Source organism: Pyrus communis, chromosome 6 (assembly GCF_041283825.1).
Source record: "Pyrus communis isolate YQ-2024b chromosome 6, ASM4128382v1, whole genome shotgun sequence".
NCBI classification, from domain to species: Eukaryota; Viridiplantae; Streptophyta; class Magnoliopsida; order Rosales; family Rosaceae; genus Pyrus; species Pyrus communis.
Genome location: NC_142570.1, coordinates 22,723,143 through 22,745,486, shown reverse-complemented (window position 1 = coordinate 22,745,486; position 22,344 = coordinate 22,723,143). Strand labels below are relative to the sequence as shown.

General features: G+C 37.8%; 1 protein-coding gene, 1 long non-coding RNA gene, 3 other non-coding genes and 1 pseudogene across 5 annotated transcripts; all 6 read right to left on the bottom strand.

The window, feature by feature from the left end:
- Positions 1-2,627: 2,627 nt before the first annotated feature.
- Positions 2,628-4,833, bottom strand: LOC148696458 (uncharacterized). Its single transcript, XR_015963706.1, has 3 exons — positions 3,955-4,833; positions 3,260-3,627; positions 2,628-3,051 (listed from the first exon to the last, which is right to left on the bottom strand). It is a non-coding gene; the product is annotated as an uncharacterized LOC148696458 (long non-coding RNA).
- Positions 4,130-4,255, bottom strand: LOC137711756 (small nucleolar RNA SNORD14). Its single transcript, XR_011065104.1, has one exon. It is a non-coding gene; the product is annotated as a small nucleolar RNA SNORD14 (small nucleolar RNA).
- LOC137711791 (small nucleolar RNA Z101) lies at positions 4,309-4,404 on the bottom strand. The gene has a single exon (XR_011065137.1). It is a non-coding gene; the product is annotated as a small nucleolar RNA Z101 (small nucleolar RNA).
- On the bottom strand, positions 4,489-4,575 carry LOC137711800 (small nucleolar RNA snoR14). The gene has a single exon (XR_011065145.1). It is a non-coding gene; the product is annotated as a small nucleolar RNA snoR14 (small nucleolar RNA).
- A 1,641-nt stretch (positions 4,834-6,474) lies between the features above and the next one.
- LOC148696457 (beta-amyrin 28-monooxygenase pseudogene) lies at positions 6,475-7,218 on the bottom strand (annotated as a pseudogene).
- Positions 7,219-10,091: 2,873 nt separating this feature from the next.
- Positions 10,092-11,561, bottom strand: LOC137709792 (deoxypodophyllotoxin synthase-like). Its single transcript, XM_068448776.2, has 3 exons — positions 11,008-11,561; positions 10,608-10,929; positions 10,092-10,488 (listed from the first exon to the last, which is right to left on the bottom strand). Exons 1-3 carry the CDS (start codon positions 11,382-11,384, stop codon positions 10,243-10,245), a joined length of 945 nt encoding a protein of 314 aa, XP_068304877.2. The 5' UTR covers positions 11,385-11,561; the 3' UTR covers positions 10,092-10,242.
- Between the last annotated feature and the right edge of the window lie 10,783 nt (positions 11,562-22,344).

Here is a 22,344-nt window from a genome sequence, read left to right as displayed (position 1 = left end):
ATAAGTCTTTTGATATTGGCTCTATACCAACACCCAAAAGAAAAATTGCAAAAAAATCTCTCTTTTTTTTTTTTTTTTTTTTTTTTTTGTACGAGCATGTTTTCTTACTTGCAATGGAAAAATCACAAATGAAAATTATTTGGAAATCAAACCTAGTTTGGGTATGAGATAACCTCATTGTTCGACTATGGCATACCTAATTTTAACGTGCGATCCACTTCCTTTTTCATTCCTTGTATTATACTAAAAATAAAATGGTGTGTTCCTCAACTAGAAAATCTAGTGAAAAAATGCATGTGGTTCTTCAGAAAATTGAGGCACTTCCCAGCTGTAAGCTTCAAATGGTCACACGCACAGCAGCCATCCATGTGCTTAGTTGAAAGTTTCTCAACAAATTTCCACATTATTTGCAGCTCCAACATGCAGAGGGGATAAGAGTTTTAAACTGAAAAAAAAAAAAAGAAAAAAAAAAAAGGGTAGTGTCTTGGATGAAAGACCGCAACCTAATCAAGATTAGTGGAATTAAAATATGTTTGTAGAAGCAGCTTAACCACTTTTAGATGCAAAATCTTCTCTCAGTTGACAACCTTGGCAGTCTTCAACATTACTCGACAATTTCGTACAGTTGTCCTTGATAACCCTCTATCGATCATAGTAGTTGTCGATATACGTAAGTGTAAGCTTTTGGAAAATGTCGGCAAGAATCGACATTTGCCCACCAGGTGCTCGATGAATTGGTCCATTGAAGTTTTTTTGTTGAAATTATGATCTCACTATTTGAAAAATCCTAACTTCACCACCTCTAATAAGTCATTTGATATTGGCTCTGTATCAATGGATTCTCATTTGCCATACATAACTAAGAAGTAAGGTCGTAGCTCCAATAGGGCACGCGTCCATCAATTAAATAGCCAAAGGCCGTAAATGATCAAAGAATTGCCTTGCGCTTGATACAACCTGAAAGAAGGGTAGCCACTTTAAGAGCAACTCTACTTTTGTTTATTGCCTTGGGGATAGGCAACTCAATCCACTCCCTTCCCTTCCCCAAACACTCCAACTCACTCGGGCAATTGGGTTTAAGGTGAGCCCGATAGAGAAGTCAAGCAATAAGAGCACTTCCAATGTGTAAAGGCTCCCTTTGGCAATAGACAGTTCAATCCCCTTAAGTAAATAGTAAATGTCTTTAATGAACAGTAATTGTTTATTACATCTCCACATATGCTGAATAGTCTATGCAATTCGTATTAAAATATGGCTTTGTATATTAGCACCCCACAAAATGGTGAATGCATCCCACATTAAAATTTAATATTAAATAACTTATTTATCCTACCATGCAATGACAATTTTGACCTTATTAGGTTAAAAAAAATTAAAAAGTTCTATATACACCCCAAATCACTTTTAACGTATTATTTATCTTCTTCAACTATCAAAACCCCTCCGACCCTCCATTGTTGAACAAAACTCTAACCAATGAAACTACAAACATGTTGATTGAGAAAAATTATTTTTGACGAATGAAACACGAAATCGATGTTTTGGAAGCTTCACATGAGGTAAGACTTTATATTATTTATTGTTTTAGTGATTTTGACGACATCAATAATTATTTAATCTTGTTTTTGATGCATTATTCAAGTTTCTATGTTCGTATTCATCTTTTAGGAATCACATGGATTATATGAACAATTAATCACCTAAAATTACCACCAAATATTAAAAACAGACAACATGAGTTTTAATGGTGGAATTGGAAACAATCCACATATGCTTTAAATCTCAAGCGACATCTTTTGTCAAAATTTTAGTCAGCATTATTTGTCCAAATTAAAAGCTTTATAAGATTTGAGAAATGTGGGGTGTGTAGAAAAATGCCCGCATATAGAACATGTAAGGTATATATTAAGAATGTGGAGTGTGAGAGTATTATAGGAAAGTATGTGGAGTTTATTCAACAATTTGTGGGATATTAATATAATAAGCCTTAAAATGTTAGTATTTTTATTTTATAAAATAAGAAAAAAAAATTTATTTTTAATTTCGGATAGAATTTTTAACCGATCACGTCACGCCACATGTCACCATCCAAAAGTATGATTTTTGTGGATATATTTCGATAAGATTTTTAACCAATTACGTCTCGTCTCATATCCTTACATGTTTAGAATCGTTGAAAATATTCAAATATGGTGTAAGGTGGGAGAAAATGATAAGGTACCTTTTTTGGATTTTTAATTAATTTTTAATTTTTATTAACTTAATTAATCTAGACCGTTGGATAACAAACAATTTGAAATCCAACAGTCTAGATTGTGACACATGACCCAACATAACGTTTTATTTTTTTATTTTTTAAAGTCGAACAACATGAACCTTTGATCTGGAAATCAAATGATCTAGATTGTGTCACATCATTAGCTGTTGAGGAAGGTAACTGGTAAAGGAAATCAAAAGGCCTTTGCCACATAACCATTTCAGAGCTCGGAGGTGAGATTAGAAAGGCAAATGTTATTCAATCAAATAAAGCTTGAATAATGTTGTAAATGCGGGTGGTAATATCTAATAATATTAAATTTATCTATGAATAACACGAGTGTAGAAACATCAAAGCATGGAATGGTGGATTTTGAGTAATAATGGCTCATGCTTTGTGTTTTTCATAAATGAATCCAATATCATAACCAAAAACCATCCACATTTACAACATAACACATATTATTTACCATTGTAATAAAACCATCCACATGACACATGAATTTGCCCGTGTCATCCAATCAGTCCCTTGATATTGCAAATTATTGTACTGACCCATCTCTCTGTTTTTCGTCGCCATTAAAACCCTAGAAAGCTTTTTTGTTTTTGTTTTGATTATGACAACCGGCTCTCACAGCGGCAATGCGTCGGACACATTCGAGGCAATGGGAGAAGTAATTTGAAGACTGAATATAATCTCTCAAAATACATATGTAGAAGAACACTACTTGGGTGCAGCAAATTCAATAGCAGCCCCTGCTGATGGCATCGGTGTTTCTGTACCATGTTGGTGATCTAAGGTACCGTTTGGTACATGGGACGGGACGAAACAGAATGGGACAAAACGTTCCATCCCACATTTGGTGCGCCTAAAACAGGTGGAACGAGCTGTTCCACGGGACGAGTTTTGAATGAATTTTCGTTCCACCTCACCCCCCTGGAACGACTCGTTCCACATCCGTGGGCATCTTTGCTCCCGTCCCGTCTGCATACCAAACGATACCTAATGGTGGGGAAGTCGGAGATGGTGGATCTGTGCGAGACGGAGACGATGGAGGCGGCTACATTTTCTCATTAATCCACAAGATGCATATAAAACCAATTACAACATGTTTGATCAGTTTATTATGTATCAAAGAATATTAAATATTGCTGGCTCAACAACTTAATCAGTTTCACTTTCTTTAAGATCTTGATGGAACTGTTTTGAAAGCTGAGTATTCCCCTTCAGGCATTCCTTTATTATGTCGACAAAGCATGTGTTTTACGAACACCAATCAAAGGAAACTTGCACATTGGCAATTTCACACGTCCATATCAACCTTCGAGCCATTTCTTCTAGCCTTCACAATAAAATAATGGAGGCGTTCACTGGCCAACATCAGTGAGCAATGGTTAATAAAAATAAAAAACAAAAAATATAAAAATAAAAAGGAAATAGCAAATTATATTGATGGAAATCAATAATAAAAAACACAAAGGATTTGGAATTAAATCAGAAGATGACCAAGAATCAATAAAAAATAAAAGCAAATTACATTGATGGAAATCAATAAAAAAAAACACAAAGGGTTTGGAATTAAATCAGAAGAGCAACATTTGGACAGAATGTGGCAAATATGTTGAACTTCCAAATGTTGCCACATTCTGTCCAACATAAACGTATTTGCCACATTCAACATAACACAAAATATTTACCATTATAAAAAAACCATCCACATGGCACATGAATTTGCCATCGCAAACGAAGCTTATTCAGCTAACACTGCACCGAGACATTCTTCCAGGGCAGATGATTGACCCAATACAATGTAACTAGCAATACACTCCATTAGATTATCAACACAACCAAAACAGAAACAATAAGATTTAGTGTCTCAGACATCCAAGGAAGGATAAAAGCAGCATAAGCTCTCAAGCCCGGCGAAAGGCGAAAGCTCTTAGGCGGCCACTGCGAATGTTCTTGAGAAACAAGCCTTTGGATTTATCATCATAGACAATAAATTATCAAAATTCAACAAAAACCCACAATTATAAGACAAGGAGAAAGAACAAGGGCATCAGTTCTCCAAGGTGATAGATAAAACATCAATGAAATTCAGACGCAAATTACCCATAAATACCAGTTTGATTCATCACCTGCCCACATTCTTTTCCAACAAAGAAATAACAAAAACAAGTGGGGTTGTGTGTGGGAGTGAAGTGTGTTAAGTGATGGAATTTCGAAAGAAAGCGATCGGAACCTGTCGGGATTCACAGTAACATCAAACTGTTACCAGTCAGTGGATTGACAGACATGAATTTCTATCGTCACCTCGCTTTATTCGATCAAACACAGTTCCTAAAACAGCTTAAAAAATCATAAAACCAACTTAGAGGGTTGTGACCGTCATCGACGGAGCTCGAAAGCTGCCGCCTTTGGCACAAAGAGCTTCATCAAGGCCATCATTGCAGGGAATTACATGGAAACACACATAAAGTATGAGTTATGAAGGGAAACGGGGATTGGGTGGAGGGGGTTTGTTGAAGCGGCTATGGACTTGAAGGAGGAGGAGGTGGGCGGATGCTTCCATTTGGGGAGAGTTGTCGCGGAAGAGGCAATTTATAGACTATGAGAAAACCCTAGTTTTGTAAACCCTATGGGCTGAAACGCTGGGCTGCATTGGGTACCAGGATTAGGGTGCAGAAATAATTTTCTTGGGCTTTAACGGGCTGCTGCTTCATGAATATTTTTGTTTTTACTTTCAAATTTTCATTTATTTGTGGAGATAATTGAGCAATCACATTCAAACCGTATCTAAAGTCTTTTAAAATTAAATTAAATTCAAATAAAATTATAGCAAAATACTTATCAAGAACTGTTGTTCTATGACACCATATTTTCTACAAAAGTTTCGGACCGTTAGATTGGTAGAGATTGAAGCGTTACGGTTAAGGTTATTAAGCCTACGTAAAATCAGGATTATGAAAGATTTTGGGCTGCCTGGGGCCTAGGATCCAAGCCCATACCCTTTGCATTTCATGCAGGCAAGCATTGAGGGAGAACTAGCCTAGTTTACCTCTTTTCCTAGCAAGTCAACTGTTTTAGTTAGGACTAAACTAGATTCCTACATTAAATGTATGATAAACCCAACAAGTTAGACATTTAATGCCAATTTTCCCTTCCCAGCTTGCACAGACAACCAACGCGCAAAAGCCATGAGGCACGTTACCAGAAGTAGTGCTTGCGAAAAGCTGGCCTGGGAAAGCCGCGCCTCGGGAAGAAGCAGGATGCAGGTTTCAACAATGCAGCTACCTTACACCGAAAGGAATATAGTAGGAGGGTTAGGGAGAAAGGAAGGGGAAGACCAAGCCACACAGAGAGATTCCTTTGAAGTCTAGAGAAGAACCCTTCATTTACAAAAGGAGAGGGAGAAACCATTTAGGGGGGATAAAGAGAACGCAAAGAGACAAAGCCAAGAAGCACCACCCATGAAGTAAACCCAGAGAGCTCCATTTAGCCCAGACTCCAAGCCTCAAGAATCATCGTCCATGCTACCTTAGAAATTCCCACAACCTTCCACTAAAGATCCCAGCCATTAGAAGCCTTGCTATCACCCAAGGAAGGCCTAAATCATCCAACCAAAAATGCCATGCAATCATACATACTCCTTATCTCTCATGTTAAACCAGTAATCTTCTAGCTTCCACACCACACTTCGCTTGAGCAAGTCTTTATCTTGATCAATCATTCTATCTTCGAGTCGTTGATATCACCGGGGTATTTCTTAAGACAAGTTAACTCTTTCTAGATATTCTGGGGCTTGGTATGAATCCGAGTCAAGAGAGATATGAGGACATTCTCAAAACCCAACTCCACTTCGACCTAAAAGTCCCCCAACAAAGTTCGTGAGCATTGCAAACTGCAGTGTGCTCCTTAAACAAAATGAGATATGCAGACCTCAATATTAAGTCTATTTTTCTGTGTGTTTCTTGAAAGAGAAGATATTGTTTATTTTTTTCCTCTTATGATTTTCCTAATATGTGTGTGTGTACTGTGTAGTTTTATGAGAAATTATTTGGTAAGATAGATAATTGTCTAGCAGTAAATCAACACAATGTATAATACATTCTTGCTAGAATGTGTAGTTCATATTCACGTTATTCCATCATTGTCGTTGTACAAAGTAAAAATCACAAATTATTGAAATGTCTTATTCTGATCAAACAAATTGACGGTTATGGTGGTTTCAGGTAGATACGGATTTGAAGTCCTTTAGCGGACATGGCCAATGGGTCCGTACAATCTTCTCTTGGGGAACAAGTCTCTCTCTTTTGAACCTCTTGACTAGGTTGTGCATGAACACAAGTATTTCCAACCGGGCATACTCTTTGCCGGGCACATCCTTGACTCTCCTTTAAATGGAACATCTGTGTATGTTCTCATCACTTCTTGATCTACGTTCTACAAGTACTTCATCTTCTGAGTGTTATCCCAATTCAGCAACTCCCCCGGGGCTTTCGAGTTTGCAATCATTTCATCTGCTCTGAAATGATTATATAGTACTTGAAAAAGAAGTACGAAACCCCTAAATGTGTACACGTAATACTATTTTTAGTAATATGTTTGTCGTTTAACCCAAGTGCCTAAGTTCTGGGGCATCTGGTGCAATTACTTACCATTGTAGACTGCATTGTAGATGTCAGGGAGTTGTGCAAGAAACTTGACAATGAGGGAGCAAACATCGCTGGCAGTTTCATAACCACCAATCAAATCTTACTATTGAAATCCAATTCCTTCTTGTAGGTTCCATCCTGATCGCATGTTATGAGCATGTGTGACAAAATGTCTTGCATCGGAGAAGCCTTGCCATCAGCCAAATCAGCCTTCCTCTGCTTTATGATCTCTGTCAACTCCCCCTTGATGGATTTGGAGGCCTCAACGGCTTTGCGAAGCGGGGTCCCCGGGATGTCAATAGGCATCGATATGACTACGGCGTTAGCCAAATACAAAGAATGGCCTAGTTTGTCTATGTCCTTTTGGTCAGGCCAAGAAACAAACGCGCAGCGATCGCCAAGTTGTAGCTGCAGTAATATTATGCATGCACATGTAATATATAGGCATAGAGTAGTAGTAGCATTCTGCATTCAACTAGCTATATATATGCGTATTTTCAGACAATAATTAAATTTAATTAGTAACCTATTTAAATGAAACTTTATCAAATTAATGTCAATCACGAGATTGATATTCTGAATGATATAACATTGTTGATTCTAAAAATTACACAACCTACATGGACTGCCAAAGTAACTAGGATTAATTCGTTCCTTGGTGCTTGAATGCTGATGCGGGCATGCCTATTTGCTACCAAAACTTGGTCAGGCGAAGGTCTTGAATGGTGAATGTGGTGAAATGTGATGCTGATTTATGAATTAAGTGATGCCAATTGGCATAACCTTAGTTTCACACACTAGGCCTTGGATTCTACAACCTGAAGACAAGGCTATGCCAATTGCTGTGAAGTTTAATAATGATTCGGCTATCTGTGTGCCGAAGTTTAAAAGTAACATGAAGGTAACACCTCGCTTCATCAAGAAAGCTGATGAAGTGACGTCTTTCAGCAAAAGAATAAAAAATTCTTCGGCGGCTAAGACTTGGATAAACAGTCAGATAGACTTGAAAAAATCCCTGTCTAACCAAATAGTCGAAGCTCCTATGGTAAACTGAATCTACAACACCAGCCCTGTTTAACCAGACGGCCGCCTTTGCTGGTTGCTTCTAGAAAGTCCCGTCTACCCAATCGATCGTCGTTCGTCGGCTGCCAACCCAAACTTGCCTAACTAGACATACTTTGTGCTGATGGTTAGTAAGCAATTTAGTTTTCTCAAAAGGTGTGAGAGATTTTGCGTTGAGCATTGATTTGGATTTTGAGTTCAAGCTCTCCTCTACATTGCAAATTCTCTTGTATTTACTGGAAAAAAAAAAAAAAAAATTCATTGATTGCCAAGTCTGCCGAGTTGTATCATAAAAGTAGTCTCCTCCCCCATGACATTCTATGAGGTACATAATTGTTTTCGGATATTACAAAATGTTAGGACAGTCTACTGGTGCACAATGGCATGGTTGTCAAAGTTATAGCTCATAATGTAACTTACAATTCACAATTAAACGTCTTGGATATTGAACTCAAGTCTCTTAGAGTGAGAAACTAACTGATGTTAACAGCCAGATTAGTGTGTTTATGAACTGGTGAATAATGTCAACACCCTTCTTCTTACTTGTATGAATAAACTTCTCCCAGTCTTTCCTCCCAAGTAGTTTAGCAGAAGGCAAGGGACCATTTTCTATTTCGACATATCAGAAGATGTATGACTAGTATGGTTCAAAACTGCTGATGAGCAAAGAATTGTTGCATTCTAATAATTACCTTTATAGGTGATGAACCTGATTGGCAAAAAGGAAAAGTTGCGGTAATGGTGGATGATATGGTTGACACTGCTGGTCAGTGAAGTGTTTACCTCTCTTGAACCATTTCATCTGAGATTTTATCTTTAAAAAATTGCTGGCATTTCTCACTTTCTAAACAAGTAATATGTTGTAGGGACAATTTCAAAAGGAGCAGCTCTATTACATCAAGAGGGGGCAAGGGAAGTCTATGCTTGCTGTACCCATGCTGTGTCGAGGTACCAACTTCCTTTGTAGTGTTTAATCTTCTTCTTCCATTTCACTAAATAACCTTCGTTGTTATTACTTCTTTCTAGAGATAACCTTCGTCTCCTCGTTTGACTGGTACAACAGTATAACTTAGATTTTGTTTTTCCTTTTTAAGTTTATAAAATGGTTTGTAATTCTAGCTGGCAGTTACTGATCCAAGTTCCAATTCTACTAAATAAGAATCGATTATCCACCTTATCACCTGTTAATTTTCAATTTGATATCGATATGAACTAACAACTGAGTTTATTTTGCTAGTTGTTTAATCATTGTGTAACGTAGTGGTGATATCGTCTGAATCATAAGATAGTGACCTTGTTGGTTTTTCTTCACAGCCTTCCTGCAATAAAAAGGTTGTCAAATGGCCTGTCTCAAGAGGTGATTGTGACAAACACAATTCCTATTGCAGAGAAGAATTACTTTCCCCTGTTGACGCTCCCTTCGGTAGCAAACCTTTTGGGCGAAACTATATGGCGTGTGCATAATGATTGTTCTCTGAGGCAATGCCAGTGACGGACTCCCTTTAAAATCTATGTTATGCTGTTTTCTATATTTCGATCCACATTGGTTTACTCATCCAAGTATTCTGATTTATTAGTTCTCCACATATGTTTAAGTGTTTTTTGGGTGGGGGTGGGGGGGAGGGGTTAATGTCCGCAAGTAGGTCTCAGGATATAGCTAGGTTGCTTTTTAAGAATTGCAAGAGTTGGAAGATTTGTAATGGAGTAATGTAGAAAGAGATGTCAATTCCAGGAGCTGGTTGGGCTCCTAAAGGGACATCCTGCTTTCAAAGCCAAATTTTGACCTAGTTCAGTGAGCTTATAGCTTAAACAGCTTTGGAAGTTTCAGCTGTTAGGCTTGATGGAAAATCATAAATTGTTATCAGGAGCGTATCCTATAGAGAGTGATTTTTGGCCGCTAGATCTCGGGTTTTGGATCCTTGACCAAGAATTTTAATGGTCAAAACCCTAGTGTACTGTATTTCGAAAAAAGTTATACAAGAAGCTTTATTATTTTTTATATATCAAGATTTTTGGCCGTGAAATCTTGGTTAATGGATACTGTGAAGCATATTAAAAACTCTTATGAATTTGATATTTGATGGAAATTGGTAGTTATTAGTACAAGATGATGACTATTTTCAAGTGATGATAAATTTATTTAAAATATAGCAACATTAATGACATAACACACAACATGGTTGCTAAAACAAGAAAGAAAAAACACAATACATAAAAAAAGAGAGACAGTAGGGGATAAGCTAAGCTTGGAGCCTTCGAGCATGGAAATCAAACCCCGCAATATTCCTTGACAGAAAACCCAACTCCACCGTTACGATAATTGGCCATATAAATTTGAACATAATCCAACATATGCAATGGCTTATACTTCACGGGGTGGTCGTCTGCGGTAAGCTCGTCCGGTGCGCGTGTCACCCCTTCCAAGTATGAAAATAGTCCAAACGAGTATCTTTCCTCATTTTCCTTCAAATTGACTCTATGTTTACAAGATAGTATTCTGTCATTGCTCCAAACCTAGGCAAGAAAAAGCATAGATTATAGTTGATCACTAGAAATAGAACCCCTTTTAGCCTATGACAGCCTCATTTATATCCATGAAACAGGATGATTAATGGAAGTGTATGGTGGCATACCTGAAATCCATCACCTGCCATGAATAGGAAGGACGAAGGCAAAGGATCAAAACCAATCCATTTGTTATCTTTTGTATATATCTCAAGACCTTTGACATGATTTTGGTGGAGTATGGAAGTTAAAGTCTTGTCTGTATGCGCGGATAGACCCTGTCCAGTTCCGATTTTCTCGGGTTTCCTATATTTGTTAAAGCGGAGAGTGGACACAGTCGATTGAAGGTGATCGTCAAGGTGTTTTTCTACGTTGTAGTTTTCGAATACCATTCTTGTAACCGCTTGATTTAGTTCTGCCATCACTCTTCTATACGCATCAGCAGTCTCACTAGACAAAAGAACATTGTAAAAGGTGAGTCGATATATCCCAAACTCAATAATTTATCAAATGTATACTAAACCATACCGATATTGATCATTTCCATTAGGCCAAAAATGATGTTCGAATATTCGCGATTTTTCACTGTCTGTACCAGTTGCCAAGCTTTCATGGAAAGGCCCCGTTAAATGACCATCAATTAAAGGTTGTTCCTGTGGAGTTTGCGCTTTAGTTTCAATTGGGAAATCAAACAGCTCTTTTAATGTCCCAAACATGCTGTCGTGAAGCTCAGGTGAAACTTTGTTGGGCAAGACTGCCATGAAACAACCAAACTCTTCGAGTGCGCGGCAAACATTCCCACGTACTGAGAGCCAAGAACTTGTCCCTGGCTTCAAGCAATCCTCTTGGGAGAAATCTACTACTGGAATTTTGGGTACCGTTTGGGTAACACTTGTGACACTCATCTTTTTCTTTTCACAAGTTAAGAGTATTGAACTAGAAGCTGTAAGGGTATTGAACTAGAAGCTGTAAGTTCTCAACCGATTAAACTGATATTTATAGAGTAGCTAAGTGGTGTGTTTCTGATTTGTCTATGAACTATGGTTATCTTTTTGTTAGAATTCCTTTGTCCCACATCAGCCAAAAGGCTTGAGAACAAGCCTTTTAAATAGAATTACCCCACTCTAACTAATACCGAGACTTTTTGCAATAAAACTCCACACCTGACGGACAGTTGACCAAGTGGGGATAGTATCGGTGTTGTTGGAGTGGGCCCATCGCTTTAACACTTTTTGCCCACAACAGTTATTGCTCTGTGGACAGAAGACGGCCATACACGTTTTCATGATTATAGAAGATACCAAAGAAAACATTAATTTAGAACTTCAACATCGGCACCAAAGCCAAATTAGGTGATCAATCCCTTGTGTTCTTGTAATTTAGTAATATAGAAGATACCCGAATCATATGCTGGCTGCAAATTCAATCGACTTGTGTTCTTGTAATTTAGTGATCAATCCCTTTAGTTCTGGAGTGGATTTACATTGTTAGATTATTTTATCTCTATCAATTATCAATTATGATGCGTTAAGGAATAACAAGTCGGCATATTTTATTTTTTTTCTCTTATCAATTATGATGCGTTAAGGAATAACAAGTCGGCATACTATGGCCTAACTTTTCTTCATATTTTTCCTTTAGGCGACTACTTTTCTTCATACCATTTTTGGCCCGACTTTCCGAGCTTATGTATTTGCTTTCCGAAACCATCCGGCAATGAAGGCGAGGGCGCGAACAAGGGCATAGCCTAAAGCTCAACTTTGGCAGGATGTTCTTAATGAAAACAAGGTTGAACAACCGGCGAAGTAACAATCACTCTTAGGGCGCGTTTGTTTGGCCGGATTAAGTTTCACTGGATTGGACTACTTAGCTAGGATTAGTAGTCTAGTGTTTGGTGTAAATTAGGATTGTGTTTAATGGGATTAAGCCGGACTCGTGCCGACTAAATCCTGCCCTAGGTGGGCTTAGCGAGAGCCACCAAAAACGAGGGGATTCGTAGTCCCGTTTTTGTTCTTCGCTTCACCTCGTGTTTCTGTTCTTCGATTCACCGCTTCACCTCCATTTATGTTCTTCACCTCAGGCTTCACCTCGTGTTGCTTGCTTTGCTTCTCTCCTCCTTCATCTTCTCCATCTCAGAGGATCTCCAAGTCTGCAATATTGGGTTTGACAGAAACGGATCCAAGAAATCCAAGCCATCATTGTCTCTCACTTCCCTAACTCCACAAACCCTGACTCGTCGCCGGTCAGCTCGCCAGGCATCGCTGCAGGCCGGTTTCGCCGCTCCACAAACTTGCGGCTCCGATTGAATCCACAGACTTGGAAAGCTCTCTCCAGTTTGAATCTTGCACCGAATAAAAACCTTCGAATCTTGCACCAAATAAAAACCTGAAAAATAGGGGAGGGAAGGAGAGCGTGGGACGGAGAGAAAACCTTGGAAAGCTCTCTCCACCACTTCCCCGTGTTTCCCCCTTCCTCAATCTCTCGAACCTTCTCCGTCATTCCTCTCCTTGTTTCTTCTCCCCCATCTCTGCAATTCTCCTTCCCGAAGCAAACACACCACATCCACACCCACACCCCACCGCGACCTCCACCAGAGTGTCTCACACCTTCTCGAAGACTCTCTTCTCCTCAGTCTCTTCCCTCTCAATCTCTCTCTCCCTCAGTCTCTCTCTCCCGACTCCTCTATCTCCAATTTCTCACACCTTTCGGATCTATCGATTCTCAACCTCCTCCCTCTCGATCTTTCTCCCCCAGTCTCTCTCTCTCTATCTCGATGCCTCTGTCTCCGATCTGCACAGCTTTGCCGGTTTTCGCTCCCTCCCAAACCGGAGATCGTCCGATGGGATCTCGATCAAGAGGTTTCGGACGTGGTGGAGAGCATGGGATGGAGAGAACAAAGGAGATAAAAAGGTAGAAAAAGATGGAGGCTTCCAGAGAGAGGGAAAGTATTATTAGAATAAAAAAGGTAGAATTAATTAATATAATATTATTAAATATGAATTAAAAAATATAATATTATAGTTTGTTATTATCCTTCTTTTTAGTCCGACACTGCACCAAACGCTTTACTAAGCTAGTCCAGCTTAGTCTAGTCTAAGACAGTCCAGCTTAATCCCTGCAGCTAGTACAGTCCGAAACAGTCCGGTGCAACAAACGCCCTCCTTAGGGTCTTGTCTTCAAAATAAATTAATCCTCAAAAATAAATTAATCAGCAAAATAACATTAAAAGGTAACTTATATTTTGCATCCTCAAGTTTAGGTGCAATTACAAGTCCATATTTCAAGTATAAAATGCTGCAATATCATACATAAACTTACGAATTTATTGGAATATGAACCTAGAAAACCGAATTGAACTTGATGCAAGGCGCAGCAGGGAGAAAATGAAAAGATGAAATGGATAGGTAGGGTCCCCTATCTCTTAATGCGAGGAGAGACCTAAAAACCCTAGATGCCTACGACGTAGACAACTAGAAGAACAAAGTAACAACTCTAATTTATTCTAAAAGCATTTTCAATCATTTTAAAAGCACATTCAAACGAGCCCAAAGACACTTAAAAACGAATTTACAACTCTAATTTCAATATGATAATTCAAACAACTTCAACTTTATCTGCCCTACAAATACAAGTATTTATAGGCTTACAACTTAAAGTGAAAAATATGAAAAGACAAATGAAATAAACTTACACTAAAACTCCCAAAATACTAAAAGATTTCAGTTAAACTAGATCTCATAAGTCACAAATTAAAGCAAGATACATGCATTATCTCTAAATATGCATGTATTTTACTATCACTTTAATCCCTTAATGCCATAGCTGCCACTAAGTTCATGCAATAATGACCTTGGTTCATGGCCTGGATTAAAATTGTAAGAAAAAGTTCTTCACCTAGCTAACCGCCAGTCCCGTCAGCTCCGCCTAATCCCACCTAGGCATCCGCCTAATATGGTTTCCAATTTTGTGACCGATTCGGTGTAAATCATGGTGGTCGCTGACCATCCAACGCCTAGGCAGCCACCTAGGCCAATTTTTAGAACAATATTTCCATTAGGTATAACATAAGATTTTGTGGTATCCGATAGTGTATATATTTTAAATTGAAGATCGAATTCGTTCATTGTATTCTTATAGGGTGGAGGAGTGTAGCTATAAAAAAATAAAAAAATCATAAAAATCGGATCTAAAATAACTTTTAAATCGTGATTTTTCGTTTATAACCATGAAATTTTTTTGTCCCGTTACCTAACCTCTAAATATTTATCTTTTGTAGATCAAGGATCACATGCTTCATTGCACGTGACAAACACCATAAGTTTTAGAGAACACGAAACTATTACAAGTGAAGAAAAAAATCCTTAAGCTGAATTACCTCGCAATATACATGATCCATTGGAATATCAAAGTAACCCAATGACTGCCCACAACGAATATCAAAGTACCTCGCAATTTACATTGTTAGATTATTTTTATCTATAAATTAGTGATTGTTACTTTGCTGGTTGTTCACCCTTGTTTCATTGAGAACATCCTGCCAAAGTTGGGCTTTAGGGTTTGCCCTTATTCTCGCCCTTGCTTTTCATCGCCGGATGGTTTCTGTAAAACAAATATATAAGCTATGAAGGCCAAATGCTTCAACCAAAATATGCCGACTTTTTATTCCTTAGCGCATCACTAATTGACAGACAAAAATAATCTAACAATGTAAATTGGCCCCAGAACTAAACTAAAGGGATTGCTTCAACCAAAATATGCCGACTTTTTATTCCTTAGCGCATCACTAATTGACAGAAAAAAATAATCTAACAATGTAAATTGGCCCCAGAACTAAACTAAAGGGATTGGTCACTAAATTACAAGAGCACAAGTCAATTCAATTTGCAGCCAGTATATAATTCTGATGTTGTCGTTAACATTAAAAAAATGCCATCTAGCACTATTTCTTTACAAATGCTCTCTTACATTTTTACAAATTCGAAGTGCATGACATTTTTGGAGTGCCAAAAATAACTTCCTATATTAGAACACAAGTTGACTTATAAAGGAAAGTAGGTAGCTAGTTAATAATATTCGACATAAATCACATGTTTTGATGTTCATGTTGGTGTTAAGTTGGCGGCAACATGGATTTCAAGAGAATCCAACATCGAAGAAGTACAAATTACGACAATGTAGGTGGTTTGCTTTTGATTAAACCGAGGTCTTTTAAGATAAAATCCTACGCTCATGAAGCTCTAACACAACAATTGGTATCAAACCCTAATTTGGCATTGGCGCAGATGTTGAAGTTCTAAATTAAGTTGTGAGCAAACAGATAACCATAGTTCACAAAAAAATCAGAAACACACAACTTAGCTACTTTGTAAATATCACTTTAATCGGTTGAGAACTTACAGCTTCCAATTCAATATCCTTAGGCCTGGTTTGGTACTGAGGTGATTCTGAAAAAAAGCTGGTATAAAAAAAAGCTGGGAGCTGTTTTTGTGTTTGGTAAACATTCAGCTTTAGCTTTTTTTCACAGTTTTGGGTGAAAAAAAGCCAAAAACAAGAAGCTGCAAAACCTAGCTTTGAAAAACCGGCTTTTTTTCACATCTGTTTTACATAAAAGTTTACCAAACACTATAATACTGCTTTTTTTTCAAAAGCACTTTTACAAAAAAGTTTACCAAACACTTTACTGCTTTATTTCACAGCTGCTTATTCTCACAGCACAGCTAATGGTTTCTGTAAAACAAATATATAAGCTATGAAGGCCAAATGCTTCAACCAAAATATGCCGACTTTTTATTCCTTAACGCATCACTAATTGACAGACAAAAATAATCTAACAATGTAAATTGGCCCCAGAACTAAATTAAAGGGATTGCTTCAACCAAACTATGCCAACTTTTTATTCCTTAGCGCATCACTAATTGACAGACAAAAATAATCTAACAATGTAAATTGGCCCCAGAACTAAACTAAAGGGATTGCTTCAACCAAAATATGCCAACTTTTTATTCCTTAGCGCATCACTAATTGACAGACAAAAATAATCTAACAATGTAAATTGGCCCCAGAACTAAACTAAAGGGATTGGTCACTAAATTACAAGAGCACAAGTCAATTCAATTTGCAGCCAATATATAATTCTGATGTTGTCGTTAACATTAAAAAATGGCCATCTAGCACTATTTCTTTACAAATGCTCTCTTACATTTTTACAAATTCGAAGTGCATAACATTTTTGGAGTGCCAAAAATAACTTCCTATATTAGAACACAAGTTGACTTATAAAGGAAAGTAGGTAGCTAGTTAATAATATTCGACATAAATCACATGTTTTGATGTTCATGTTGGTGTTAAGTTGGCGGCAACATGGATTTCAAGAGAATCCAACATCGAAGAAGTACAAATTACGACAATTTAGGTGGTTCGCTTTTGATTAAACCGAGGTCTTTTAAGATAAAATCCTACGCTCATGAAGCTCTGACACAACAATTGGTATCAAACCCTAATTTGGCATTGGCGCAGATGTTGAAGTTCTAAATTAAGTTGTGAGCAAACAGATAACCATAGTTCACAAAAAAATCAGAAACACACAACTTAGCTACTCTGTAAATATCAGTTTAATCGGTTGAGAACTTACAGCTTCCAGTTCAATATCCTTAGGCCTGGTTTGGTACTGAGGTGATTCTGAAAAAAGCTGGTATAAAAAAAAGCTGGGAGCTGTTTTTGTGTTTGGTAAACATTCAGCTTTAGCTTTTTTTCACAGTTTTGGGTGAAAAAAAACCAAAAACAAGAAGCTGCAAAACCTAGCTTTGAAAAACCGGCTTTTTTTCACATCTGTTTTACATAAAAGTTTACCAAACACTATAATACTGCTTTTTTTTTTTCAAAAGCACTTTTACAAAAAAGTTTACCAAACACTCTACTGCTTTATTTCACAGCTGCTTATTCTCACAGCACAGCAGAATGGTTTCTGTAAAACAAATATATAAGCTATGAAGGCCAAATGCTTCAACCAAAATATGCCGACTTTTTATTCCTTAACGCATCACTAATTGATAGACAAAAATAATCTAACAATGTAAATTGGCCCCAGAACTAAACTAAAGGGATTGGTCACTAAATTACAAGAGCACAAGTCAATTCAATTTGCAGCCAGTATAAAATTCTGATGTTGTCGATAACATTAAAAAAATGCCATCTAGCACTATTTCTTTACAAATGCTCTCTTACATTTTTACAAATTCGAAGTGCATGACATTTTTGGAGTGCCAAAAATAACTTCCTATATTAGAACACAAGTTGACTTATAAAGGAAAGTAGGTAGCTAGTTAATAATATTCGACATAAATCACATGTTTTGATGTTCATGTTGGTGTTAAGTTGGCGGCAACATGGATTTCAAGAGAATCCAACATCGAAGAAGTACAAATTACGACAATGTAGGTGGTTCGCTTTTGATTAAACCGAGGTCTTTTAAATTTTCATTTATTTGTGGAGATAATTGAGCAATCAGATTCAAACGGTATCTAAAGTCTTTTAAAATTAAATTAATTTCAAATAAAATTATAGCAAAATACTTGTCGAGAACTGTTGTTCTTTGACACCATATTTTCTACAAAAGTTTCAGACTGTTAGATTGGTAGAGATTGAAGCGTTACGGTTAAGGTTATTAAGCCTACGCAAAATCAAGATTATGAAAGATTTTGGGCTGCCTGGGCCTAGGATCCAAGCCCATACCCTTTGCATTTCATGCAGGCAAGCATTGAGGGAAAACTAGCCTAGGTTACCTCTTTCCCTAGCAAGTCAACTGTTTTAGTTAGGACTAAACTAGATTCGTACATTAAATGTATGATAAGCCCAGCAAGTCAAACATTTAATGCCAATTTTCCCTTCCCAGCTTGCACAGACAACCAACGCGCAAAAGCCATGAGGAACGTTACCAGAAGTAGTGCTTGCGAAAAGCTGGCCTGGGAAAGCCGCGCCTCGGGAAGAAGAAGGATGCAAGTTTCAACAAAGCAGCTACCTTACACCGAAAGGAATATAGTAGGAGGGTTAGGGAGAAAGGAAGGGGAAGACCAAGCCACACAGAGAGATTCCTTTGCAGTCTAGAGAAGAACCCTTCATTTACAAAAGGAGAGGGAGAAACCATTTAGGGGGGATAAAGAGAATGCAGAGAGACAAAGCCAAGAAGCACCACCCATGAAGTAAACCCAGAGAGCTCCATTTAGCCCAGACTCCAAGCCTCAAGAATCATTGTCCATTCTACCTTAGAAATTCCCACAACCTTCCACTAAAGATCCCAGCCATTAGAAGCCTTGCTATCACCCAAGGAAGGCCTAAATCATCCAACCAAAAATGCCATGCAATCATACATACTCCTTATCTCTCATGTTAAACCAGTAATCTTCTAGCTTCCACACCACACTTCACTTGAGCCAGTAATCTTCTAGCTTCCACACCACACTTCGCTTGAGCAAGTCTTTATCTTGATCAATCATTCTGTCTTCAAGTCGTTGATTTCACCGGGGTATTTCCTAAGACAAGTTAACTCTTTCTAGTTATTCTGGGGCTTGGTATGAATCCGAGTCAAGAGAGATATGAGGACATTCTCAAAACCCAACTCCACTTCGACCTAAAAGTCCCCCAACAAAGTTCGTGAGCATTGCAAACTGCAGTGTGCTCCTTAAACAAAATGAGATATGCAGACCTCAATATTAAGTCTATTTTTCTGTGTGTTTCTTGAAAGAGAAGATATTATTTATTTTTTTCCTGTTATGATTTTCCTTATATGTGTGTGTGTACTGTGTAGTTTTATGAGAAATTATTTGGTAAGATAGATAATTGTCTAGCAGTAAATCAACACAATGTATAATACATTCTTGCTAGAATGTGTAGTTCATATTCACGTTATTCCATCATTGTCGTTGTACAAAGTAAAAATCACAAATTATTGAAATGTCTTATTCTGATCAAACAAATTGACGGTTATGGTGCTTTCAGGTAGATACGGATTTGAAGTCCTTTAGCGGGCATGGCCAATGGGTCCGTACAATCTTCTCTTGGGGAACAAGTCTCTCTCATTTGAACCTCTTGACTAGGTTGTGCATGAACAAAAGTATTTCCAACCGGGCATACTCTTTGCCGGGCACATCCTTGACTCTCCTTTAAATGGAACATCTGTGTATGTTCTCATCACTTCTTGATCTACGATCTACAAGTACTTCATCTTCTCAGTGTTATCCCAATTCAGCAACTCCCCCGGGGCTTTCGAGTTTGCAATCATTTCATCTGCTCTGAAATGATTATATAGTACTTGAAAAAGAAGTACGAAACCCCTAAATGTGTACACGTAATACTATTTTTAGTAATATGTTTGTCGTTTAACCCAAGTGCCTAAGTTCTGGGGCATCTGGTGCAATTACTTACCATTGTACACTGCATTGTAGATGTGAGGGAGTTGTGCAAGAAACTTGACAATGAGGGAGCAAACATCGCTGGCAGTTTCATAACCACCAATCAAATCTTACTATTGAAATCCAATTCCTTCGTGTAGGTTCCATCCTGATCGCATGTCATGAGCATGTGTGACAAAATGTCTTGCATCGGAGAAGCCTTGCCATCAGCCAAATCAGCCTTCCTCTGCTTTATGATCTCTGTCAACTCCCCCTTGATGGATTTGGAGGCCTCAATGGCTTTGCGAAGCGGGGTCCCCGGAATGTCAATAGGCATCGATATGACTCCGGCGTTAGCCAAATACAAAGAATGGCCTAGTTTGTCTATGTCCTTTGGGTCAGGCCAAGAAACAAACGTGCAGCGATCGCCAAGTTGTAGCTGCAGTAATATTATGCATGCACATGTAATATATAGGCATAGAGTGGTAGTAGCATTCTGCATTCAACTAGCTATATATATGCGTATTTCAAGACAATAATTAAATTTAATTAGTAACCTATTTAAATGAAACTTTATCAAATTAATGTCAATCACGAGATTGATATTCTGAATGATATAACATTGTTGATTCTAAAAATTACACAACCTACATGGACCGCCAAAGTAACTAGGAGTTAATTCGTTCTTTGGTGCTTGAATGCTGATGCGGGCATGCCTATTTGCTACCAAAACTTGGTCAGGCGAAGGTCTTGAATGGTGAATGTGGTGAAATGTGATGCTGATTTATGAATTAAGTGATGCCAATTGGCATAACCTTAGTTTCACACACTAGGCCTTGGATTCTATAACCTGAAGACAAGGTCATGCCAATTGCTGTGAAGTTTAATAATGATTCGGCTATCTGTGTGCCGAAGTTTAAAAGTAACATGAAAGTAACACCTCGCTTCATCAAGAAAGCTGATGAAGCGACGTCTTTCAGCAAAAGAATAAAAAATTCTTTGGCGGCTAAGACTTGGATAAACAGTCAGATAGACTTGGAAAAATCCCTGTCTAACCAAACAGTCGAAACTCCTATGGTAAACTGAATCTACAACACCAGCCCTGTTTAACCAGACGGCCGCCTTTGCTGGTTGCTTCTAGAAAGTCCCGTCTACCCAATCGATCGTCGTTCGTCGGCTGCCAACCCAAACTCGCCTAACTAGACATACTTTGTGCTGATGGTTAGTAAACAATTTAGTTTTCTCAAAAGGTGTGAGAGATTTTGCGTTGAGCGTTGATTTGGATTTTGAGTTCAAGCTCTCCTCTACATTGCAAATTCTCTTGTATTTACTGGGAAAAAAAAAAATTTCATTGATTGCCAAGTCTGCCGAGTTGTATCATAAAAGTAGTCTCCTCCCCCATGACATTCTATGAGGTACATAGTTGTTTTCGGATATTACAAAATGTTAGGACAGTCTACTGGTGCACAATGGCATGGTTGTCAAAGTTATAGCTCATAATGTAACTTACAATTCACAATTAAACGTCTTGGATATTGAACTCAAGTCTCTTAGAGTGAGAAACTAACTGATGTTAACAGCCAGATTAGTGTGTTTATGAACTGGTGAATAATGTCAACACCCTTCTTCTTACTTGTATGAATAAACTTCTCCCAGTCTTTCCTCCCAAGTAGTTTAGCAGAAGGCAAGGGACCATTTTCTATTTCGACATATCAGAAGATGTATGACTAGTATGGTTCAAAACTGCTGATGAGCAAAGAATTGTTGCATTCTAATAATTACCTTTATAGGTGATGAACCTGATTGGCAAAAAGGAAAAGTTGCGGTAATGGTGGATGATATGGTTGACACTGCTGGTCAGTGAAGTGTTTACCTCTCTTGAACCATTTCATCTGAGATTTTATCTTTAAAAAATTGCTGGCATTTCTCACTTTCTAAACAAGTAATATGTTGTAGGGACAATTTCAAAAGGAGCAGCTCTATTACATCAAGAGGGGGCAAGGGAAGTCTATGCTTGCTGTACCCATGCTGTGTCGAGGTACCAACTTCCTTTCTAGTGTTTAATCTTCTTCTTCCATTTCACTAAATAACCTTCGTTGTTATTACTTCTTTCTAGAGATAACCTTCGTCTCCTCGTTTGACTGGTACAACAGTATAACTTAGATTTTGTTTTTCCTTTTTAAGTTTATAAAATGGTTTGTAATTCTAGCTGGCAGTTACTGATCCAAGTTCCAATTCTACTAAATAAGAATCGATTATCCACCTTATGTACTACCACCTGTTAATTTTCAATTTGATATCGATATGAACCAACAACTGAGTTTATTTTGCTAGTTGTTTAATCATTGTGTAACGTAGTGGTGATACCGTCTGAATCATAAGATAGTGACCTTGTTGGTTTTTCTTCACAGCCTTCCTGCAATAAAAAGGTTGTCAAATGGCCTGTCTCAAGAGGTGATTGTGACAAACACAATTCCTA